Source organism: Centruroides vittatus, unplaced genomic scaffold (assembly GCF_030686945.1).
Source record: "Centruroides vittatus isolate TY-2023 unplaced genomic scaffold, ASM3068694v2 contig_911, whole genome shotgun sequence".
In the NCBI taxonomy this organism is placed as follows: Eukaryota; Metazoa; Arthropoda; class Arachnida; order Scorpiones; family Buthidae; genus Centruroides; species Centruroides vittatus.
This window is the reverse complement of record NW_027122600.1, coordinates 486,530-513,860: the sequence shown is the minus strand read 5'-3', so window position 1 is coordinate 513,860 and position 27,331 is coordinate 486,530. Positions and strand designations below refer to the sequence as shown.

Here is a 27,331-nt window from a genome sequence, read left to right as displayed (position 1 = left end):
GTCCCAACTGTGGGGTTTTACCAGATTGATGTTGTCAAGTAGTTGGATATCTAAAAACAAAAAACACCACACCATTAGGCATTTATCTAAGTTTTAAGCATTGATTACCAATTCAGTTTATAAATAAATTTTTTAATCTCCCTTATATTTATAAGTTTGACAAATATACACTTCATTTTCATCATTAAACAATTTCTTTCTACTTCATTGTAACATGAGAATGATCATCACATAAAAGTTTGATATATTTACTAAATTCATGGAAATAATCATTATAATCAAATCTATATGCATGACAAATATGAAAAGTTTAAAGGAAATTAAGGCAGACTTCTGTCATCTTTACATTTAATGTAATTTACTGAATTACAAAGTTATTTTTATTCAAATGTTGGAAATTTCATTATGCCAGGGTCAATATGCAGTTTTTAGTCAAGCAAATGATTAGCTGATTGTCATGTGCTTGCTACTGCAACCAGTCAGTCAGTTCAGTTACACGTGTGTGCATGTTGAGGGTCAGCTATCACATTTTTTAACTTGGTTTTATCATGGATTTTGAAGAGATGACGTGTGTGCACTCTAGAGATTAAGATCAAAAATAAAACAAGGGGAAAAAATTTCCTATAAAATATGTAGACATGTACAGTACATTATTAAATCATGATGCTCTCCAAACCTCAGTCAATAGAAGTATGTCAAATTCATAAATATAAACTTGACTTTTTAAACTATCTTACAACATAATTTAATAAAATGTATTGAATATTATAAATTTGCTTCTTACTTTCTGAAGACGTAGCAAATGTCAAAACTTAACTGTCCACCCATTTAGTTGGTAGCAAGTGCAGACAGATTAAACATACACAGTTCACGTTGTAGTTGCAGAAATCATTTAATTTGAGCTATGATAAAAATTAAGTAATTGGCCGACAGAACCATTGCATATGGAGCAGTAGGTGTTACTCATGCAACTAAATAGTCAACCACAAATTTCATGTCAGCACCTAGCCTTAAAATCAGTTTTAATTATTATCATTTTTGTTATTAATTAGCATGGCTGCTTTACTTAAAAAATTTCGTATTGATGTTTCGGCTGTTACCATGCTTTCCGATGTTACAAATCCTCCTTCAGTAGAAAGGTAAGTAAATCACTATTTTCTTAAATAAATATTTCAGTTTTATTAAATTAATTTTATTTATTTTTTCTTATTTTAGTAAGAATAAATTTAAATCACTCATTTCAAAGTGGTTTGTAAATGAAAATGATTCCACTGACACTTGTGTGATTACTAAGTCTGATCTGTCAGCTTATAAACAAAAGGTAAATACATATTAATTCATAAATTTAAAACTGGTAGTTTATAAATTTCTTCGATTACAGACATATAGATATATTCGTCTCAGAGAATTACTTGAAAAGCACTCAGCATCAGCCACATTGATTGTCATGTAAGTTTCTTTTGAAATCTGTTAGCATGAATGATAATTCTATAATAATATCATATTTCAACTATTATAGAAAATTCTAAAACAAACTTTATATAAATTTATGATATTTTTAATATTACTTACAAACTAAAATCTAAATTACATTATAAGTATTTACAGAGAGTATAACCCATTCATCTAAAAAGTAACTGAACTGATTCCAGGAACAAAAACAAGATTCATTATATCTCAATTTGTACAATCTGTTATGATCTACATAGTTCCCTGTAGTGGCAATCCCTTCTTACAACATCCATAGAGCCAATAAAAGCTGTTAAAAAAAGTCTTTCTGAGATGCTCTTCAGTTCCCTTGTTACATTTGCTTGAATTCAAGCAACTTTGTGTAAGCTTTGAGCTTTACTGGGACTTTCTCCTATTGCCATGCAATAGGAGAAAGTCCCAGTACTTTCCCCATCCTCCCTATTTACTAGAGCTGGATTTTAAGCCAGACTTGGATCAAGCAGACTTTCTCCTATTGCATGGCAATAGGAGAAAGTCTGCTGATCCAAGTCTGGCTTAACGTGCCAAATTCATTTCAAAAGTTGATCCAAGATTTTTGAAACAAATTTCTTTCATTTGGCATGTCATACATCAAATCTCCAACCAGGAGAGAGGAAACTTTGTTCACACTTTCATTGGCAGTGCTTGTTGATGGATGGCCCAGTTTTGAATTGCCTCAAATCAACATTCTGCCTTCACAGAACTGTCAAGACCATTCAAAGATTTGCATATTACCCAGGCACTCATCCCCCCCTTTGGGTTTGTTTCAACATCTAGAAAGTTTGTGACAATCTTGCCAAGTTTAGAACAAAACTGAATGACTACAGATTACTCTATTACAAGAATTGCAATGCAGGAAAATCACATTAATGTTTTGCATCAAGACTGTTCAACAACAATAAACACTAGCAATGCAAAATAAATATTGTACACATCCAAACAATAATACTGGCAGTTTCTATATTTATATTCTGGTTGGGCACATGTGCTGTTTGCTAGAACTATTCAATTATGTTACTTTTTAAACAGATATAATTTTTTAGTTAGCAGTGAATTGTTTTGACTCTTCCTAAAAACCAAAATTTTTGTTTTCTTTTTATAATCTGCAAAGTAGACATATTTCAAAAGACATCAAAATTTTATAACAGTCATTCTTTTTTTAAAATATCCTTTAAGCTGAATCAGTAAATTATTACGATTGATATGAACCTCATTAATAAATTATCACTAATTTTTGAAATGGTTTCCAAGTGTTCTTATTGTAGAACAACAACAATACTAAGAATTATCAATTAGTTCTACTGAAAATTTTATTTAAATAAAGCTACAAACTATAGAATTAAAATATTCATTATATACAGTACTGGTACCTTTAATCCCTGAAATTTAAATTTGACAGAAGAATGAATCTATCTTCAACATAATTATCATCAATTGCATTTGTAGACAAATCATTAAAAAAATCCAGCAACAAGTTGCTTAACTTACCTGGCAACATTTGAAACTACATGTGTGGCAGCATTTGTTATGATAAAAATAACCTATAAGTTTAATTAACTAATAATTATAAAATGGCAATAAGTTTAATTTAAGGGCAAGAATGGGTTTTATAAAAAAACTGAAAATACTAATAAGTGAGTAAAGTCATCAAGTCTGATCGTACTTGAGATATGACACACGATCTCCTTACATCACCAAAATTTAATAGCATCAATCCCCCCTAATACACATACCTCCCTGCAAAATTTCAGAAATTTTTGACAAAAGGTGCAAGAGTTAAGCTTCAAAGGTGAACAAAACAGTGCCCTCCCCACCATATGCACACATACTAACGTCAATACACACAGGAAAAAATCCCTGAATTTTTTTGCATTTCTTGATATTTCAAGGTCCCTGATTCCAACAACATAAAAACCTGGAATCTGGGGAGGATCATTTTTCGACCAATTGTGTGCTTTCCCTCTGTTATATATAGCAAAGTCAGGAAAGTATGAGTAATATCAATTTAGAGACTACAGACATCTGAAACTACCTGAATTTATCTGCTAATTCAAGGATTTTAATCCAAACACACATTATTGATATTGGAAACAAAGTAATTACATTTTTTATATGCAATGTTTTAAATGTTTGGATATTAAAAAAATTCTTAATGGCCTTTTATTGATAATCATCTCAGTTAATGATGATGAGGATGATGATGATGATTATTAAAAAAAATGCATTTGAATATTTTGATATGTGTCTTTAATGCTCAATACAATTTTTTATGATGATTATTTCTATTATCTAAATGTTTATTGATATTTGGATTTGTGAAAGTGCACTATAAAAAGTAATCAGTATAATAGTTGCTTCACATTATGTATGAGAAAAAGTAAATGTCCTGATGACAACTAACTGATTTCTTTGTGGAAGAACATTGTCATATTCATTGTTGGCAATTTTTATGATATGCATTTAATGTTAGTATTTTTTTTTTTGTTGTAAAAAATATAACATGTTCTATATTTATAATCAAGCTACATCAGTTAAACAAGTTTATTCAAAAATATTTCCATTAAATTAAAACAGCCAACAAATTGTGTTTCATGTAATCAGCTATTAAAAATGTTTTTCTTATCAAATACTAAAGATAATCAATTTCATGCATTTATCCATGAATTTGAATTGTTCTTAAATGGCTGCAAAAAAATTATCTGTATTATTTCCTAAAATAATTTTGTCTGTTAGATGTTACATGGATATTGCTCTGAAGCAGTGTTTCTCTACAGAGCAAAATAATTTTTTTTTTGTATCTAAAACTAATGTTGGGAATCACATCCATCAAAAATAATAGATGAGGATGTTGGTATACACTCCTAGGCTGTTCAACCAATTGCTACAAAACTTAGAAGTATGTGAACGTAACTGCTAACTTAGATAATGTCAGACATCCCACCCCAAAATATCAATTGAATTTCTATAAACCAATCAATTTCTATCTACATTTGATTTGCTGGCTTTACACGTAGCACCATCTATTGGCAAAAAATTTAAGATAATAATAAACTAAATATAATTTTAAAAAATATATATTACATTCTCTTAATTATGGTGACAATGATAGAGCATGTCTCTTTCATGCTATATCATTACTGTGACAGGTACCATACAGCACTTGCCTGCATGGAATTGAAAGTGTTACCCTGTGAAAAGTCTGAGTATTTAATTTTCCATGTCTGAATGGTACTTTCTTAATTCTAATAAGTGTCCCTCCAGTAGAGAGATGAAACCACTGAACACTGGTAGTTAGTTGTGGGTTCGGGCATTACCAATGGGCTGGCTATGTGGAGTTTTCCGGGTTTTCTTCACATTAGTAACATGTAAATAGAGTCCAGCTTCCTATATGTCTTCTTGGGATGCATCCCCTTGGCAGATTGCTCATGTATCATGTTGCCATAACCAAATAAACAAAAAATTCCAATGAGTAATTATTTATTGTGACATCATCTCAATGACACGCTGCAATTTTTTGTCACGATGTTCTTAATTCTTTTAGTAGTGTCTTGCCCCTGTACATCATACTTTTCCTGTTAGCAATAATGTTCTACACAATTTAAAGAATTTTTTAAATGTGTTAAATTGGTCACTTGGTGTGATAAACGCTTACATACGATAACCTTTGTAGTTATGTACATTGAATACTATAACAGATTAAGATTATTAGATGGATTATAAGTACAAAATAATCTTTACCCAAGCAAAAAATAACAATAATGTCAGGCTTCTCTGCTAGTTAAGGTGCATTGCAAAAGTTTAGGTCCACTCCTTTCAGTTAAGCAAACACAATACAAACATTTATTTGTGAAGATAGCAGAAATATGTAAAAATAATATGACATCATTAAACTAGCATATCATTAGATGACTGTAAATGAATAAATACACAAAGTGAGATAATCCATGTGTTGCAAAAGTTTACTTCCACCATTTAAAATTACATATTATCATTCCAGAAACCCCTCTTTTTGCACCCCAATGTCATAAACACAATGAGGCATGCTGTCTAAAAGTTGCTGGAGCACATCCTGACTTATCTCGTCCTGTACAGTGGTGATGGCTGTCTGCAGTTCTGCAACAGTTGGAAACTGACGTTTGTTGGCCTATACCTTCCTAGCGAGGATTACCCAGAGGTTCTCCATGAGGTTAAGGTCAGGGGAATTAGCAGGCCACTCCATTACACACCATTGTCTAAGAACCACTCCCATGTAGTGCGTGCTACATTGATTAGTGTGTTGTCTTGCTGGAATGTCCAGAATGGTCCTCCAACCCTATCTCCAAATGCCATGAAGTGCACATCCAACAGTTCCTGGTAGTCTCTGGCCTTCATATGCCCACTTGGAAATGCAATGTTAGTCTTCCCATTGTATCCAAATCTGGCCCAGATCCACCTCCCATTTGGCCTATGGAAAAAATCTTCTTGTCCTCTTTGATATCATGCTAGTAGTAACACCAGCCATCAGGACCATCTAAATTAAACTTTTTTCATTGCTGAATACTACTCGTCTCCATTCTGTATTCCAATTTGAATGTTCTCTATCCCATTTTACCTTTTCTATCTTATGGTCTGATGTTAATCTGGGCTGACGTTTCTTCTTATACAGCAGTCATCTGTTGAGCCTTACAGCTCTTGTAGGGTTGACATGGATGTTGACCATTGGATCACATGACAACTGTCTGAGTGATGATCCTGATTGTTTTAGTGTGTTTACGACCCGTCAATGATGATGTTCACTGAGTGCTCATGGACATCCTGAACAGGGTTTTTGGTTGTAATCCTCTTGGTTACATACATAATTGTTCACCACATTGTGACCAATTAATCTGTTTTGCTATGGCCCTGTTGAACAGCTCTTGCTGCTTTAATGCATCAATCTTGCCTATCTCATAGGTGGATAACACCTTGCTATGGCCCATGTTTCCATAAATATTATATCAAGCAAATCACACAACTCAAAGTTACAGCAGTATGACAATTTCACTCTTAACACATTTTGTAATGTTTAACTTGCAAGTTCATATTATTATTTATCCTGGGGATGTGGTGGAACTAAACCTTTGCAACACATGGATTATCTTATCTCACTTTGTGTGTTTATGCATTTACAGTCATCTAATAATATGCTAGTTTAATGATGTCGTATTATTTTTACATGTTTCTGCTACCTACACAAATAAATGTATGTGTTTGTGTTGTGTTTGCTTAACAGAAAGGAGTGGACCTAAATTTTTGCAATGCACCTTACATATAATGCTCTATAGTATGTGTGTGTATGATTATGTAATTGATTAATCTTCATAAAAAGTAGATGATGTGGGTACAAGTTACATTCTGGGTCAATCTTCCAGAATTTCCTAAATCCTAAAACAAAAATTCAACATTATTAAAACCTAATTTAAATAAATTTTAGAATTTGGCCTAAATTAAAATTAGCATAACGTTAGTGTGGAAATATCCAGCTTTTGCTTTATAGTGACAATTTTGCATCAAATAATGAATGCTGTATAGTACATAGAAGTAATCATTATTCATATTTAACTAGCTTTTCTGTAGTTACAATACCATATATCTACATAATACTGTATTAATCATTTCTTTAAATCATTGTCAAAGATGTAATTTATTTAAAATCTTCATAGTTTATGCTGACATCTCTTGTACAAATCAAAATGTAATCAATCATTTTAGATAGTTATATCTTAAAAGAAAATATTAGAATTTTTGTTTGAAAAAATGTATAATTTAATCTCAGTTTTTTTTTCAGTTTCATGTAACTACAGTGTATTTTAAAAATTATAAACCTCAGAACTCTTGTATTTGATATATTATTCTGAATAATTGCTAAACAGTAAATGTTTTATCATCATAATTCAATTTATAAATAAATTTTGCTATTATATTTAAATAATTCATACTGTTTAATGATCATAAATTTAAGAAATAGAAGAAACTATCATCATGTAATATTTTTAATTTTAACTTGAAATATTTATCATTAGATAAAACCTAATAAAGTTTCAACTATTAAAACTGATTATATTATTAATTAATTTTAATTTTACAGAATTCTGAATGATCAGAATGTATATTTTTTTATTTTTTCAGGACACTTCCAATACTTAGAAGAGGTGGATTTCCCGAACCACTGTATCTTGCTTGGTTGGACTTTTTAACTAAAGATCTACCTCCAGTTCTTTTAATTCGTGGAAATCAAACAAATGTTTTAACCTTTTATTCTTGAAGGTTTTTAAATATTAATATTTTAAAATGTAAGAGATTTTAATTATAGCTATGTCAATATCAAATTATTTTAATAAATTATCCTATAAAAAATTCTATTAACTCAAATATTACCTTTCACTCTCGTATTTAAAAAAAATAAAAATTTTGGCATCTGTTCTCTATCATATGAAAATCAAACATCTGGCCATTCGTCTTCTACAGCAGCACTTTATCAGTATCACACTCAATAATATATTTTCAATTTTTTTTCACTATTGGCCTCTAGTATCACTCGAATTATCTGTGTATAATTTAACTCTGTCTTCATTTACAGTATTTTCAAAATCTTCATAAGTTCATTTTTCTATTTTTTTATGGATAAAAAGAAGTTAATGACTTGCACTCATGATTTTACACACAATCTTGCCTCAGCAACAATGTGCAATCACAATTTACAAATAGTGTAGATCTAGCAATAGTTGTATTGTAACACACATTATGCAAGTCATTATAATGACACTGATGGAGTTGTGCAGCATCTAAGGAATGCAGAGAGTTAATATCAATATAGCAGTGTTCAATTTGGATAGCTCTGCATGAAAAATCTCTAAACTTTCCTATTGTTGTTGTACAAATCACTTACATTTAATGTGATCAAGTACTTTCACCCAGATCAAATGGACTTCAAACTTAACAGAAAGACCTTAAGAAATAAATTTAATTTGAACAACAGTACTTATTCAGATTAAAGACAGGTCTTAAATTTTGTAACATTGTAAAAAAAAAAATTAGTAAAAGATTGTACAATGTTCTGACAGCTGATTTGATTACATTTTTCACAACATGCATCCTTTCAAAAGATGAAAAGATTTTTATCAGACAAATTATTGTATTATTTTTCTGAAAAATGCATCTCAGAGTACATTAAACAGAAAATTATTATTAACTTAAGTCCTTTAGTTTTATTAAATGATGAAAATTTGACCATAACAACAAACTTTGGTTAATTCAATTTTATTTACTTTTAATATAACAAAAAATTGGAATGAATCCAACTGAAAGCAAAATTTATCATTAGGTATCATTGTTTAAAATCAAAGTTTTTAATAAAAAAAAAAAAAAACAGTAAACATTGACTAGACTTGTACAGTTATTAAAATGAGAAAACAAAATTTAATCCAAATAAATGTATTCAATTTTACTTTTGATCAATTATTTTAAGTGATTCAATTTTCTTAAAGTGATCCAAACAAATGGTGGAAATAATAAGCAGCATGTAAATTTAAGAAAAACTAACATTTATCATTTTTGTTATAAGCATATAAACTATTGTATATATAAATAGCATATAAATTTTATATATAGATAAATATATTTAATACAACAAAATTAATAAAATAAAAGGGGGAAAACTATTTCTTCAAAGACAAAATGGGTTAAGTCATCTTGAGCATATACATTTGAAGGCTTTGATTTATTCATTTTAAATGAAAAATCTACAAAGTGTGTATAATTTTCAATATTTCAATTGTACACAATTTGGAAGTATGCAATTATTGATAAGCAATTCTTCAAACTGATTTTGCATGATATTTCAAACAATTTTAAAAAATACATCATCTTTATAACTATTTAACATTAAAAATAAAAAAAAACTCTTTTTCTGTAAAGGAAGGTAAAATAAAATAGATCTATATTGAAAAATAGTCTTGATTTGTATTATTTTCTAAGAAAAATATTTATCACTTTCTAATTAAGAATGTAGATGTATCTATGGTAGGTAAATTTTAACCAACAATGTTTTACTATCTTATTTTCTACTTACAGAAAATCCATTTTACAATATCAATGTCAGATTTGTTATAAAATATTAAGGCATTTAAAGTCTTTCTTAAAAAATTAACATTTATATATTTAGTTAATAAGAACAAAAAAATTATATATATATATATCCTTTAAAAGTTCCATCTTTTATATTTAACAATTCAATATTTACATTTCATTATCTAAATTAAATATGTTAACTTTGTCGATAAAAAACCCATTTTTGCTGAAAATTCAAGTACCTTTGTCATGGATCCCTTCTGCAAACAACTTCTGCAGTTTTGAAAATTGATATTTCATCAATAGATGTGCGAGTCTTTAATTATCACAGTTTTTTTTTCTGATATAACTTGACTACTTTTTCTTTTAATTATCTTCTGATACAAAATACTATCTAAAAAATATTTTAAATTTTTAAATTAAAATGTGAGTAAAATATGTGAAATAAATTTCAATATTAATGTAATAGCTAAAACAACAAAACATTAATACAATGAAATCTAAAATAAATTATAATAAAAGTAAATCACAAAATATACAAATTAAAACGACTTATCAGAAAAATTGTTTAAAAATAACAATCTAATCAGTGCTTGCAAAAAATATATTTTTCCCCCAAATAAATTGTAAGTAAAATTTTTTCATTTGTAATTTAATATAGTGAAAGAATTAACTTCTCCAAATAAATAATCTATGATAAATATCAAAAATATTATCCACTCGAGTGAAATTTAAGAAATTTCTGTGTTTTCCAATTTTTAGATGCCAGTTATTATTTATGGTCTAACTCCTATTAAGGGAGTAAGACAATACATTGGATATTGAAAACATTAATTTCAAAAGCAATTTTAAGTTTTTTACATTATATTAGTCATGAAACTTTAAAATATGGAAACTAAACAGTTTCTATATTTTAAAGTTTCTACTATTTTCATAATATTTTTTCAATACAGTTACTCTTTGGTCATTAAGATCCTCATTTAACAACCAATTTGTTTAATCTTATTTATTTAGTCTAGATAAAGAAAAGCTAAAGAAAACTCCAACTCAAATGTTTTAATTTTCATTCTTACATATTACAGAACAAAAATTATAAAATGATGTACCAACAACATTAAAGTTCATTTAGATTAATATTTCAAACATCAAATCCTTCAAATTGGATTCACAATAAAGTACACATAAATGAAATATGTAGTCTTGGAGATTGCAAATGTTTTGTATCATTAATACTGACTGATTGTGGGAACGAGACAGATTAACAAAGGAGTTCCCCTGTGCTGGAGAGCTTGTCATAAGTCCAAGCAGCCATTAAATCAGGTAGGTCATTAAGTGAGGAGCAGCTTTATAATAATATTGACACACACAGAGATTTTAGATGATATCTCTGTTAAAAATTATATAAAGAAATAAAAATATCAATAAATACTTACTTTAATTACTTAAAGCGTCTTTAGATTTAAATATTTGTTTTTTATTTTGGAAATGATAATGATTTGATCATACGTTAGGATAACAATGATTTCCATATACAGTGGAACCTCAGTAGTTGACCATTTCCCTAAGTTGACCAAATTTTCAGAGACCGAACATACATCATATGAACACAATAGGAAGCCAACCTCTCTATATTGACCACCTCTGTGACCACCTGGACCACAACACACAATATTAATTTACTCTGTATAACTTGACCGGTTGAGTCCAGTCTGCACCAAGGGCAGAAAAATGAAATTCAGAATTGGTAGCAACAAATTTCTTCAAAAAGAATATCAAATCTTACTTTGATTTGGCAATTTAACAATGATAATCATAGATTCATTTCTTAACCTGATAGGGAACATCAATCCAGGCTTAGCTGTGTGACCTTGCCGTGGGCGATTGTTGTGTTTATACGTAGTCACTTAAGAATAATTCACAAACATGTTGCATACAAATGTAAAAATAAGACTTAATTCATCAGACAGCATAAACCTAGCTGTTCTATTAAAAAGAGAACATTTATCCAAGTCAAATAAAAAAAATAAATAAAAAAAACTCATTTGACTGATTTCCAAGTGTGAAAATGATTTCTTAAAAGATGATGATAAAAAGTATGTAGTCTGTTTACTTTTACAGTGGGATGTAAAAGGGGAATTATTACTTTCACAAAAGAATGTAAATGACTTATTTATAAGCTGATGTTGACAGAAGTGTTTTTCTGCATTAGAAAAAGCCAAGTCATTTTACTGGTTTTGTGGCTGCCACCAAAGCAAGGCACCAAACAGCTGTATGAGAAAGAACCTGGCCACGTTTGTTGTCTTTGACTGATGTCCTATTTGAAGAGTAGATAAGAGGTATCAACCAAGAAATAAAGAAAACATGGTCCATTTTCCTGGTAGTGGACAATTTCCTAACTATACCAAGTGAATCATCTTACAAATGTAAAACTGAAACTCTTGCCTCCAAACACTACATCAAAAATTCAACCTCTTGACCAAAGCATAATCAAAACATTCATAATGCACTACCAAGCCTAGCTTCTAAAGTGGGTCATTGCTAAAATGCAAACCTATGGTCCATCTGCACAAGCAAATTCATCTGCTGCATCAGTTACTGTTCTGAATCAGTTCTCTACATTAGTTCTGCTTGGAATAAAGTTCAGCTGAAACAATTCAGAAGTGCTTCAAGAAAGCTGGATTTGTTACAACCCAAGAGCAGGATGTTGCAGCCTGACCAGACAGCCCATCTCCCATAGCAGAATTCGCAAGAGTAAATTTTGAAGATTTTGTTGCAATAGATGATGTGGCAACCTGCAGTGAACCTGACCCAGAGGCAATTTTCCAATCAGTATTAACCAAAGTACAACCCAGCAAAAAAGTGCTGGAAGCAACTGATGAAGCAGAAGACTTAAGTGAAGAGAACAGAAATTGTCAGGTCATTTGATAATGCAGTTAAAAGTGATTTGTTGTGGAAAAATGCCCAGGTATGCTGAATGGTGTAGTCACTATTGAGAGTAATTTCTCCACTTACTTTCATAGAAAGAATAAGAAACAGACTAAAATTGACTTTTTTCAGAAAGAATTACCAAACCACAAGAAAACAAAACATACGTAAATGTATTGATTTTGTATGATACAGAATTATGAATGATTTTTCCATGTTTTCACTAAAACATGAAACATCATTCATAATGTATAGTACATGTTTCTGTATAAGACTTTGTAATAAAAGCCATACAATAAAACAAAGCATGTTTAAGTATCAGTACAGTTATTCCATATATTGATTAGCTTCCTTCAGTCCCTTGGGTGGTCAACTTTTACAAGTCTTACTGTATTTTTTCCTTAATATGGGGACTGTTCATAAATTACATAATGCAGATATGGATGGCTGGATGGGTGGATATACAGGTAATCATTATGATGCATTACAAGGAGGTGGGGATGTTTACAATGTTTATACACATTGTAAACATCCCCACCTCCTTGTAACAACATTAATAAAACTAGTAAATAGCCAGGATAATAATTACATTTAAAAAATTTACTTTTACATTGAGATGACAAAGAGCCTAGAATAAAAGGTTGATTCTGTTGTAAGTTTCTGAGGTGTGAAAAGGACAACAGATGAAGAAAGATGAAGAATCCCTGTGTTTTCTTCTGTCAATTTCTTGTGAAAATATTTTAAAATTTTCATTTAAATTTTTTAAAAGAATAATTCATTTTTGTTTCTGAAGCAAATCATACTGTTTCAGCCAATTTTAGAGACAAGGTCTTTGCTAAATCTGGTTTAAAGTAAAAATGGCATCTAGCCACACCACAGTTTTATTTTGTTATGCTGTGTATTATTCCTTAGAGCAATTGAGGAGGTTGATCAAGGATATGCATTATATAATTTTAGAGGTGAGTACTGCAATGTGAGCATTACTGGAATGAGATGGTAATTGAAAAGTATAAAAAATAGCATTATGTAATTTGTGGATAATTTCTATATGTAAAATTATTATTATTTGTAAAGTTTTCTTAGAAGACAAATAATGTTAGTTCATTTCCATATCTTGGTATTACCTATCTCTGTTTCTAATAATAGACATTTTTTCAATTACATTGCAAAAATAACTCAGTTTTTCTTAAAAAAGATTTATTTTAGTTTGGTCCATTTATTAATTCCATTTTTATTCTCCACTTTCAAGAAAGCATATTTTTTCTTCTTCTTCTTCAATTGAGAATTTAAGTAACAAACTCATGATGATAAAGGTATGCATGCTATATAATTACTTTTTGATTTCTCAATCTAAATATTTTAATAATTATGCCTGTGTCCATTCATTGCATCCAAGTTTTCAGTTACTAGAGATAGTATTGGTCCACATTACCTCAGATAATTGGGGTTCTACTGTATATTATATTAATAATAAAAATATAAATTTTATACAACATTATATCAAATGAAAGATTTGAGCAAGAATGGAAGGAAATAAAGTTTATAGCTAAACTGCAAGATGGTGATTTTTTTAGCAGAAATTATTTTAATTAAAAAAAAAATGTACTGGTAATATAGAGTGGCCATAATTAAACTTTTCCTATTCAGAGTGCATTGTAGCTGTAACCAACAAGCAGATTGACACCAAACTTTGTATAGACTAGGCACAAAAGAATTTTTCAAAAAAAAATTTGAATTCAAAAAGTTCCACTAGGAGCACTTTAAAGGAAAATACAAAAACACAATGAAAACACATTTGTTCCACAAGGAATATGCATTCTGCAGAGACTGTTTACTGATGTAAAGGATATTGCTCAATGTGTGCTCTACTGTTCAACTGTAAAATTATTTCTAATGTTTATTTATTTATTTTATATACATTAAATCTGGCGATGTCTCGAAGACAATGTTTGCCACCCCAATAACAAAACAGATAAAAACACACAAAACACTAGATATTATTTAGAAAAGAGCATTTTTTGCAGATTGATTTCACCAAATTTAAAGCTAAGAATAATTTATCTTCAATTTTAGAGCAGTTTTTTGATAACAAAAATGATCTAATTGTTACATTAAAGTGACAATATGGTATATAAATACAAAATAATGATCTGGTATTAAACAAAGGGATATGATTGTAACTGTAATGTGAAAGAAGTAGGCCATTAAAATATCTGTAGGTATAAATGCAATCAAAATATCCAATACATTTGATTAAATTGGGAAGTCTGAGACAAATCCTTGAACTTCAGAAAGATTAGTTAGCAGCTGGCAGATGCAAAAGTTTGTTAAGGGTAATAAAAATTTTGTTAAGTTCTATACTAAATTTATTTAACATTGATGGGAAGGTTGAAGCCCATATAGGTAACACAGTCAATAACAGAATAGTGCAAAGTGTATTTTTATTTGATATATTTTTAAAATTAGGCCAGAGCCCACTGTGACAGATGGAAATCTTTTTGTTTTTCTGTGTGTAAGTTGAAAGAAAGCCTAGTATCAAAAATGACTCCAGGGTCACAAAAGTTATTAACAATTTCTAACAGCTAATTATTTAGAGAAAAATTATTAAAAATTAAGCCTCTACCAAGCCTGAAAAATCATGATTTTTTTTTTGCTTGGGTTTATTGAAAGATTTAATAATTTGAATAATTTATTTAGTTTAAAATAACAGATTAAAACATCATTAAGGTTGATCTTCATTATTTACTGTGTTTTGTATTTTCATATAAAGCACCTCTAACAGAACTTTTTAAACTAAATTTTTTTTTCAAAAATTCTTTTCTGCATAGTCTATACAAATTTTGGTGTCAATCTGCTTATTGCTTACAGCTACAGAGTATTCTGAATAGGGAAACTTTTATTATGGCCACCATCCCTGCATGTCAAATTTACAATTTTCAGAAATCCAGAATTGCAATTTGATTAGATCTGCTATTAAAATTTTTAATTACAATTGCAATTTAAATTCAAATGTACTCAAATATTCTATTTTCAAATTTTTGTTTCTTTGATCTGAAGGCATTTTGAATGACAACAGCAAAAATACATATAAACTTTGTTTTTCATTATATAATTTTTTAACAAAACTAGTATCAAAAAATTTGTGAATCTCAATACTGAATTATTTGACAAGATAATGTACTTTTGCAATGTAATTATAGAATTTCAATATTTACGAATAACAATTCATAAATATTGTACCATTAACTGAATTAGCTTTTTCCCATCCTTATAATCAGTTTAATCATAATTTAGATGATCTTTTCATAAAATAGCCAAAAAATTAACTAGAAAGTTAAAGAATTAGAAAATTATTTTTCAAAAAATTGAGAAAGGATTTTAACCCTCCTCTGCTAATTTTAGTAAACTGATAGAATAACTAAAATGAAACAACACCTTTCACTGTTCCAGCACAATATTTAATCATTTAAGAACATTTTCGACTGACTTGATCAGTCTTCCTCAGTTAATCATATAAATGAAAAAGAACTAAGAATTCGAATTTACGAAATATAAAAAAACAAAAATCCAACTGCGGTTGCACAATTTAACGGTAATATGCTTAGTGCGTCATGTAAACGTACAATGAATATAAAGGTAAAAAATTTAAAAAATTAATAAACAATTAAAAAAAAATAACAAAATAAAATAAAAAACAGCGCTGTCCGTAAAGAGGCATCCGCTTGCTTTACGTTGTTCAAAAAAGGATTTCCAAGCAGAAGACAGACCGTCCACATCCCTGTGATTGTGATTCTTAGTTCTTTTTCATTTGTACAATTAACTGAGGAAGACTGATCAAGTCAGTCGAAAACGTTCTTAAACGATTAAATATTGTGCTGGAACAGTAAAAGGTGTTGTTTCATTTTAGTTTATCAATTCCAGTAAGCATTTTGTTTTATTTCTGATAGAATAAACCTTTGAAGTAATTTAATAATGAAAATAAATAAATGACTTGCCAAAAAACTGTTTCACTTCTGTCCATATTTATTATGATGATGCACATCAAATAATGTTGTATCTTCGTCGTCGTCATCATCTCCTTTCTCTAGTGGTTCCATTTCTAATGCCGAAGTTGAAGTAATAACACCATATTTTCTCGACTTGCTTTTTCGACGTCGCAATCTAGTTGAATATTTTTAAAAACTCAAATTAAAGTTTTAGGGTAATAAATAAATTAGCATTAAAATCTTACCGATAACAGCAAGATGCTTAAAATCCTAAATATGAGTTTTTTAGACAAAACAGTCACCAATAATAATATAGTAATAATTTAGTGTAAAATATCAACAGTTACATAGTGGTAGTGAAAGAAATGGCATACCCAGGGGTGTTACCACTAAGAAAAGTTACATAAACAGAAAAGTCCTATTTTTTTAATTAAAATACATTTCATAATTATTAACACCTATAACTATATGTTTTACTTTTCCCACCCTGCGGGCTTAAAAAGGAACTTTTAATGGAGCCCACTGCAGGTTCGACTATGCCTGTAATGGGGCAACTGGGTGATGAAGGATGGGGTCAGACATGTCTGGGACAGTTTATCCCCTTGGAAAAACCTGGAGTTCTTTCAAACCTTCCAGATTCAGAGTATTGTCCCTCAGAGTGGTAGACTGATATCTTAACTGCTCAGCCATCCATCTGTGCTACATTTATAATTATTACTTAAAATATAATTTTATAAAATATATATTACATCAACTGCAAACTGATTTTTTTTTGTTTTGTCTAAATAAGTTGTTCTAATGAGACATTTATTTTCTTTGAAACATGTAAAGCCGTGGCGGAAAAAAATTCTCGTAGCTTGGCAGGACACGGAGGAGGATTTCCTCATCCTCAAAAGTTTACTCACAAAGATTTATTCTACCATCAGCTTTACCTGGGAAAAAGAAAATAAAGGAGTAATTGCATCAAACATCTCCAAATCCCAGGGAGCTATATCGTACTCAGTGTTCCATAAATTCAGCTGCATACCCCCTTTAATCCCTGCTACAGCATACCAGCTGCAGCATTACATCAATGCAGCTATTACCCCTTTAATTAGAAGGGCCTTTCTGTTGTCTTCCAACCAAACCGCTATCAACATTGAACTTAATGCCATTCGTTCAGCAGTAAATGCGGCTGGGTATACTAATCAAGTATAGGTATATTTATTTTCTATCTAAACTATTGATAAATTATATATTTTCAATAATATTCAGAACTATAAAATTATCAAGACACTATTAAACTATATATATTATCAAAATTAAAGTTCAATAATAAAACAAACGTGTAAAAAGAAAGCAACTTCAACTGAAAATTGTTAACAGAATTTTAAGTTTTAAGTATTTGTTAGAAGAAAGTTACATCTTATAAAACAAAAAACTAAATAATTTTATCTAAGTTCAACCTTTAAAGTTTCATTAAAAGTTAGTAAAATTATTACATTACTAGCTTGTAACGAAACTATAAATAATAATTAATTACAATAAAAATAAAACTAATACTCCAAGAGAATCAGAGAAAAAGAAAATCGTAATTTAGCATTAAAAATATGGAAAATGACTAATTTGAAATTTATTTCTCTAAATAAAAATTATATTCTATCTTTTTCTTATATTCTTGTTTTTATATAATTCAGAATACCATCACCACATTCAATAATTTTAGAATGTCTATTTTTAGTTACTCCATCTTTGCTTTAAAATTTCACTGATAAACATCTAAATTTAAAATCATATTTGATTCTTAATGCATTTATGAAAATAAAAATTTTTTTTAACATATTATAAAATTAGATTTAAATATAGATATAGTTAAATCTCATTTTATAGCATGTTTACAAAGCTATTTTGACATTGAAATTATTTGTAAATATAAATGAATTACCTGTTATTTATTACAAAATTTATTAAATAGCTTACATGAGAATTTGCTTCCTGTTTATTTTTATCAGCTTCAATTAAAATAATATTTAATCGTCATTTATTATTAATATATAAAGAAATCAAATTATTTATTATAAAAAGATAATATTCAATTTTAATATATTATTAATAAATTGATATTTAATCTTTGAAAGGCTCATTGACTTCAATATATGTACGCTTTTTTTCTTTGTCATTTTATAGCAATGATGCAACTCTTCCATATCATTGCTTATTGCTCAAGTTGAAATAAATATTTAATTTAAAATTTTATAAACAATCATTGTTCTTGATTTCTTAAGAAAGTCTGATAAATAAGTAACCTTAGAGGATTAAATAAATACATTATATATATACATATACACAGTAATCTGTGTGTAGTCCAATATGAGACCAGCACAAAATGATTTCAACTTGACTTTCCTCCCCCCAATGTTAATCCAGGTTATATTCCAATTTTTTATATCCTTTTCAAAGTGTATTATTCAGAAGATATTTTATATATATATATGTATATATACACACACATTTGTTAAGGCTTATATTAATTCGTTTGAAAAACAGATTTGTTAAATTTAATTTTTTTTATTTATTTATTAAAAAAATTAAGCATTATAATAAGAATCCAGCCAATTAAAAGTAAAAAATCCAGCAAGTTGCTTAACTTTCCTGGCAACATTTAAAACTGTTTGTGTAGTGCCATCTGTTGATATCTTATTATTAAAACCTTTTTATACTTTTAATTATTATAAAATGGCAACAAGCTTAATTTTGAAGCTAGGGATGGGTTTTATAAAAAATTGTAAATGCTAATAATGAATAAAATAGTCATCAAGTCTGACCCCACTTGAGATATAACACACAACCACCCTCCCCATCGACCTTTAACCACCAAAATTTAATAGTACCAATTCCCCTAAATACACAAATCTCCCTGCAAAATTTCAGAAATTTTTGACAAAATGCAAAAGAGTTAAGCTTGAAAGAGGGTGAACAAAATCATGCCATCCATTCATCCACACAAACAAAAAAAACATGTCCATACATATAGAAAAACCCCCTCCAAATCTTTTTGCATTTCTCAACATTTCAAGGCCCCAAGTTCAAAAATTTAAAAATCTTGGAAGGGTTATTTTTTGACCAATCATCATACTTTCCCTGTTATATACAACAAGCCGGGAAAGTAAATTTTTGATTTACAGTTGAGCTTTTAATAATTTAGTTTTTTATAAGTTGTTAATTCTGTAATTAGTGAAAACTGTTTATTTTTAACTTATTTTGGTCTTAATTCATACTTTTAACAGTATATATAATATAAGGACTGAACTAAATCAAGAATTAGAGGATTGAAAACGTTATTTAAAAATTTAAGCATATATCTATACAATTATCATATTATTGATTAAAATATTGCAATTCAATCAATTTTAAACTTTAAAATTTAATATATTATTCTGTTTCTTTACATAACATTAAAAGTTAATAAGGAAATAGAAAACTCTAAAGACTATTTTCTTATTTAAAAACTTAATTTAGACAATTATTTTTAACGACATCATTTATTAAATGTACAATTTGTAACAACTGGAACAAATAAACTTATATTCTGTTTTAATACGACATATCTTTCAATTAGCTAAGTGCAATTTAGAACAGCCTGAAATCAGAAAAAATGAATAATGAAAATAACAAAGTCATTTCAAAAATGAAATAGTTTTTTCTTTAGTTAACTATCTAATTTTCTCTAGGACATTCATAAAAATATATGCAAATATAGAATATAGTAGATTTGAAAATGTTTAAAGTTTCAATAAAATCATTAAAGTTACAAAATTTATAATATAGATATAAATAATCTTAAAAATAAAATTTATTTCTATTTTTTATTTATTATTATTATAATTATTAATTTAATTAAATAACAATAAAATGCCTCTATTATGCAATGAATTAATAATTATTTCTCAATAGAAATTAGAAATAATCGTTAAATGTATGAAATAAAGATTTCTTACATCAACTAGAAATTTAGAATAACTATTAAAGTTTTTATGATATACCTTAAAAAATAAGCTAATAATTATTCATAAAACAAATGACAAATGTTTACTGGACTGAAATCAAACGTACAACACCTTTATTTATTAAAAAAATTAAGCATTATAATAAGAATCCAGCCAACTATTATTATTATTAACTATTATACTAATTATTCATAAATACTAAAATTTCTTTTTGATCCATAATTAAAGTATCAATACAAATACAATAAAAAGACAGCTGATGCTAATCTACTTTTTAATAATGCTTACAAAGCATTATAAAAAACAAGCAATTATTTATTGTGACATTGTCACAATGCCAGGCTGCAATTTTTAATCACCCTTTTCCTTTAACAATAGAGTCGTGCTGGTCATCTATTAACTGCTTTCAGGGGAAAAGTTTTGAATTGAAATAATGGGACTTCTGGTTTTCATCAAATGTTCATATATAGTTAATCGGAACCTTTTGCCCCTAAGGTTTCCATATCTGTTCTAGGATTTCATTTATCTAACTCCATTCTTGAGATTAAGGAAAGACACAGCAGGACAACAGTGGGAATTTATGGGTCTACAACTTTTCAAATTGCAGCCCAACAACAAACACGTGCTTTATTGCTCTGTACATATTAAACAATATGCTAATATGTTTATAATATACAATTAGACTATACCAGTGATGACACTTTTTTCTGAAGGTGGATCAAAATTAAATTCTAAATTTATTAACTCCAAATTGCAGGTCAAAATATTTGATTAGAATAATTAAGAGTAGAAAATAAAATTAAAAATGCTTACAAATTTCAGTGTTATTTTTTCATGTAGATTAAAAAGTTAAACTCTATATAAGCATAAAAGATGATAACAGCAGAAAAAAATATTTTGTTTAATGGGAAATCTACTGCTGTTTATTTGATAATTTTTCTATCTGAGGTTCATAATTAGTGATCTTTAAAGCTTTTTGCAACAGCTTTAGGATCCTACTTTTGCATGATATATGTAAAGTTTTAAAATCTATCAAATATTTTTTTTATAATTTTTAAAAAATCTAATACTTTTAAACATTCAATGTAGGTATCTTGAAATTGTTACACAGGCTACAAGTTTGCCATCATGGGCCTATACAATGTGAAAAATTCCAATAAAGCATAATTTTGTTATTTTAAGAAATTGGAATTACAGTATTTTCATTATGTGTAAATATACAACTTACTGCTATAATTAAAAATTACACAATCATTATAAGTTATATTGATATCTTTAACCTATCAAAATTTGTATATACTTTTAAATTATATCACACCATACCAGAATATATGTAATAACAACCACAGAACTAATTTCTGGTGTGTATAAACAAAAACTGATCTCTGCAGAAATGTTTTTCTAACTCCCAAGTTCTCTAGGTGCAACAGAATGGTTACCTGATGGAACATCCTTTGGAACAAATGTGAATTTATAAAAGTATTTTTTTATAAATTTGTTAAAAGGACATTCCATCGGTTAACTGTCGCACCTGAAGAACAACTCAGAAGGAGTTAGAAAAACATTTCTGCAGTGATCGGTTTTTGTTTATACACACCAGAAATTAGTTCTGCGGTTGTTATTGAATATACATTTATTTGTAATGATTTGTTCAATTGTTCAATTTTATTTTTTATAATAGAATCCAAAGTTATAAATAAATACAATGCACTCATGCACTCTCACTAATCTGAATCAGCACTCAATCCAAACCAATGTTCATTTTGCTGCTAAATGTTCCAGCCAAAATCAGAATCATAGAATAAGTTTTAAAAACAAAAAAACCCCAAACATTTTTTTTTTGCATTTCTCAATGTTTTAAGATCCTAGGTTCAAAAATGTACAAATCTTGGGGAGGTCATTTTTGACCAATTGCAATACTTTCCCTGTTATATATATGTAACAGCAGAGAAAGTAAAAAGTTGGAAAATGAATATGTACTATATATTATAACATAAATATACAGTATGTACCAAATACAGTGTAAAAAAATTTTCAAATATGTTTTTGTCTCTAGTCCTTTTTGACTTTCTTTTTTTTATATACATCCAAACTAACAAGATAATACCATACAAGAATTAGTTCAGATTTGCAAGAGCGCAGTAAACTGATATTTTGGAAAACTCAAAAATTTTTAAAGTTCTTGGGAACAATTATATTTCTTAAAGCCTTTTCCATCATTTATTTGTTATTCTTTGTCAAAACCAAATTTTAATAAAATACATTATTAAAACAATATATGATTTTTATTTTTAAAGCTATTACTTAATATGAATCCAAACAAACAAATATTTAAGCAGTAATGAAAAATAGTGTTTTCTAGAATGCATGTTCTTTTTGTCACAGGAAAATCAAATAAACATGCAAATGTGATTGTATTACGTTAGTTCAATTTAAATAAACTAAGGCCGCGACTCCACTAGCCGTAAAAGGGCCGTAAAACCCCTCACCGTAAAAGCTTTTAATCACGTGATCATGATATTTTACGCCTAAAAGCGAGTTGAGCAGTGTTCAACTCGCTTTTAGTTGGTTTTACGACCTGCTCAGGCGTAAAATATCATGGTCACGTGATTAAAAGCTTTTACGGTGAGGGGTTTTACGGCCCTTTTACGGCTAGTGGAGTCGCGGCCTAACTGTTTAAATAAAATGCATTAATTATTTTAAATCTACTTATTTATTTTATAAATAGTTCTAAAAGGTTTCAAACAAAACTTTGATAGTTAGGTATAAAAGTTATCTTTAAAGTTACATGTTTTCCAGAAATAGTAACTCCATTGTAATCATACCACAAACATTCATATTGAAGACTTGAAAAAACTGACAAAATTTAAGCCCAAATTTTTAAAATTATATGCTTTACTATAATGATAGAATTGGTATAACTTTGAAAATGGAATTAAAAATACAATCAAAACTATATAACATTACAACTATTTTCACTATTAGCCTCCCAATTATTTTAATTAGGCTAGTAATAATAGCAGTTTCATTAAATAAATTTTAATTAAATAAAAGTTAATTTTTTAATACTGATAAATATAACAATATTAAAATGAAATTGTATAAAAATACAAAAACGTTGCTTCAAAATAAATAATCATTTGAAAACAGCAACCAGCTGCCAATTAGATTCAATACAATATTTAACTGTCAATTTAATTGATGAGGAAAAAGATTATATACTTTATGTAATAGAAAATAAAGCATTTTATATAAAATGCTCTAAATTATAAAGGCAACAATTTCTTATTATAAAAAAAATATATCAAATAGTTAAGAAGAAATAGAATATTGCAAATTATGAACATAAATAAGCTTATCTAAATTTTATCTCAAATATAAACATATTTAAAACTAAATCATTCACATTACAAAATGCATAAATAACCTTTCTGATAATATTAAATTCCTCGATTTTACTCAATTTCATTATTTAAAGTAATTTTATGCAAAAACAATTTGCAATTTTTCTTTTCTTCTTTGTTTTATACCCTAACAAATAATTTTAATTACCATATTTTCACGTATATAAGCCAAAGAAAAAAAAAACATTGCTATAACAAGAAAACTTCTCATAACCTGTTCCTACAATACACCCTTGCCTAAGGGAGCATCCATTGCTTCTTAAAATCAGCCACATCACATTAAAAAAAATTGAAAGAGTTCAGGTTAACACAGAAAACCAGCTAGCTATATGCATGAAAACAGTACAGTACCTACTTTTAATCATCTATAATTATGGAATCATATCAGTAAATATTAATGTTAATCATATTAAAATATATTGAAAAAAATAAAATTTATAGTTTGAGTGTATATATACATCTAAAAAAATGCTTCCTACATTTCTGGTTTAATAATTTGAGAAAAACAATAAAAATTAAAACAGTAACCTAACAACATTATTTCTTTCTTCCTTAAATAGGAAACTGCCACTTCTGCATTAGGATCACAAAATTATTTGCTTAGGATATGTTCTAAAATATATATATATATATATATATATATATATACATATGCAGATCAGTTTTAAATGCATCTAATCCAGGGATCACCAAATTTATTTTCACAGCGGGCCAGATAACCAAGAGAATGACGAGTGCAAGCAGCATAACCATTTTGTTTAATACAGTATACTGAATACACAAAAATAAAGAGAACCAACATATTTATTTACCAATACACAAACACAATCACTGCAGCAAGCTCCAATCACTTTTCTTAGAAACTTCATTGCAGATACACAAAAAGTGCTCTGATATCCAGTCGCAAAAAGTCACTGAATTTTTTATTTCACTGATTTATCTAAAAATTATAATACTGTCAGATGTAAAAGTCAGATTGGAACAATTTTGGCATTTTTACTTACACTTATTTTAATTTTTTTTTTTTTACGTAAGTTTATCTACAAGCTATGGTATTTCCATACAAATAATTATATTTTAGCTCACTTGTGGCACAGTGCGGCAACAGGCTGGATAAACTGACCTCACGGGCCGTAGTTTGGTGACCCTTAATCTAATCTAACAACAAATTATAGAAAATTTTCAAACAAATATTCTGCAGAGAATCAATCCTAGATCCACAATTCCTTAAATTTTTTTCATAAGGATAATACTTTCCTTTATGTATAGGAAAACAATGATAATTCTCATTTTTGCAATTTTAAGATATCTGAAATAACCAACAGTTTTCACAAAACATAAATCACACTTATTGGTATGTATACATTCACAATAATAATATCTTATATGATGTGCACAACTGTTTAAAGACTGTCAAACTAAGAAATATCTAATCATCATGAAAATAAGAACTTTAAATATAGGGTGAATAAAAAATCATTTGATATGATTATATAGTTAGAACCTCCATATATCTGTGAGGTTCCACATCCACAGATTCAACCAAACGAGAATTGAATATATTTGAAAAAAATTCCAGAAAGTTCCAAAAAGCAAAACTCAAATTTGCTTATATTTTAAACATTCTGTACTTTATTCTACATATTTCTTTTTTTGGGTTAGTAAACAAAAGCAATTTGCAGGTGTTGAAAAAAGAAATTGTTACATTGCTGCTGACATTTATAATATACAGTAGCTGGGGCTGCAATAGTTGCATTTGTACTGAATATGTACATATTTTTTCTTGTTATTATTCCCTAAATAATACAGTATAACAACTATTTACATGGCAGTTATATTGTATTAAGTATTGTAAGTAATCTAGAGATGACTTAAAGCACATAGGACACACATAGGTTATATGAAAGTACTATGCTATTTTATAAGGGAAGTCCCAAAACCAATCTCCTGCAGATTCCGAGGAATAACCGTACAACAAAATTTTAATCTACACCAAAGAAACGTACATTCTTTCAGCATAGATTAACATTCCGACAACACAATATTTATGAAAGTCCAAGACATGTTACAGTAAGATAAATGCCAAGGGTTTGTTTATTATAAAAACTGGCATTTAAAAGCTAATGTTTATTCCAGAATTTAAAAAAAAAAATTTTTTTCTATGCAAGAAATGCAAGATTTTTTTGTTTTTGCCAAAAATCTTGACTATTTCGTACAAAGCACTCAAATGTTCAATCATATCTTAAAAGATAAAAACAACTGATACACGCTACTTGTTTACAAATTCCTTTTAAAACAGTTTTGCTGAATGAAAAAATGTTTCTCAAATTTACAAATTTTATGAAAAACAAAACAAGCACCTGATCATTCGCTGAGAGATATTTATTCTTAACACAAACGTTTTCAATCCAATCAATGGATCATCATCAGGCGAAATTTCGCCTGATGATGATCCATTGATTGGATTGAAAACGTTTGTGTTAAGAATAAATATCTCTCAGCGAATGATCAGGTGCTTGTTTTGTTTTTCGTATTATTTTCTGCTGAGCACACTGTATGTTGTTTATATTTACAAATTTTACTATTAAGTACGGAAGAAATTTAATTCCATTCCCGAATTTTTACTTGATACAACATTTTTTAAAAAAAAATTGTATCCTTAAATACAGTGTAGAATTTACAAATACCAAATATATAAAGTTGTATTTACCTAACAGCTCTAATAATAAAATAAATAACAACAGTGGACATAACGAAGGCAACCACGTAGAAGGTTCTCATAGCAGCTCCACTATTCATGGTTAAAATCCAAGAAGGTGCTTGGGCAGGTGCTTGGGCAGTTTCATTTGAACGACTATTTTCTACCTTATCGTTGATAGAAGTCGCATTTTCATTATGAGTCGTCTTTCCGTCCAGGGCTTCCGTTGGTTTCGCCGGTGGATCCGTTTTACTAGCAGAATTTACGGCTAAAGCCGCAAGAATTAACAACACTACGTACATTCCCGCATAAGTTGTGAAAATCCTATTTCGTTTTAAAAAATCATAAACCAAATGATTACTTCTCATTACTCAATATTTACTTCTATTATCACTCTTCAGCGCCCTCTGGAAAAATACCCAGGAACGAAGAAATTTATAAATACAGTATGTATTTATTTCCGTTTTAAAAAAATATACCGATATTAGCCAATTAATTTTTTTAAAATTCAAAAATGATTTAATTATAATTAAAATTTAAATATATAGATAGGACGTAAAAATACATGTTAAAAAATGAAATTATTTATACGTTTGATAATTTTAAATATGAATCACATCAATTATATTCTAATTTTTTAAACTCTTTCCGCCATGTGGACACTAAGAGCTTCTTTTAGCAAGCCCATTATGGGTTTGCCAAACCCACAATTTGGCGGCCGGGTGGTGAGGAACGAGGCTCGACATATCCGGACAG

At 28.4% G+C, this 27,331-nt stretch overlaps 2 protein-coding genes across 2 annotated transcripts in view; one reads left to right on the top strand and one right to left on the bottom strand.

The window, feature by feature from the left end:
* Positions 1-8,119, top strand: part of LOC136984272 (solute carrier family 12 member 2-like) — a 43,539-nt gene extending 35,420 nt beyond the window's left edge. The window contains exons 22-25 of the mRNA XM_067281186.1: positions 1,053-1,139; positions 1,216-1,321; positions 1,382-1,449; positions 7,636-8,119. Of these exons, the coding sequence (XP_067137287.1) occupies positions 1,053-1,139; positions 1,216-1,321; positions 1,382-1,449; positions 7,636-7,771 (397 nt within the window). The 3' untranslated portion in view covers positions 7,772-8,119. The remainder of the gene's footprint in view (positions 1-1,052; positions 1,140-1,215; positions 1,322-1,381; positions 1,450-7,635) is intronic.
* A 631-nt stretch (positions 8,120-8,750) lies between these two features.
* Positions 8,751-26,986, bottom strand: LOC136984247 (membrane protein FAM174-like). Its single transcript, XM_067281154.1, has 3 exons — positions 26,588-26,986; positions 16,493-16,662; positions 8,751-9,966 (listed from the first exon to the last, which is right to left on the bottom strand). Exons 1-2 carry the CDS (start codon positions 26,941-26,943, stop codon positions 16,509-16,511), a joined length of 510 nt encoding a protein of 169 aa, XP_067137255.1. The 5' UTR covers positions 26,944-26,986; the 3' UTR covers positions 8,751-9,966; positions 16,493-16,508.
* Between the last annotated feature and the right edge of the window lie 345 nt (positions 26,987-27,331).

What these genes read in the sequence shown, in the direction of transcription:
- LOC136984247 (XM_067281154.1), bottom strand. Translation starts at nt 26,943, where the DNA reads ATGAGAAGTAATCATTTGGTTTATGATTTTTTAAAACGAAATAGGATT. An exon ending in TTTATTATTAGAGCTGTTAG is followed by an intron (nt 16,663 to 26,587) that starts GTAAATACAACT and finishes ATATTCAACTAG; the next exon opens with ATTGCGACGTCGAAAAAGCA.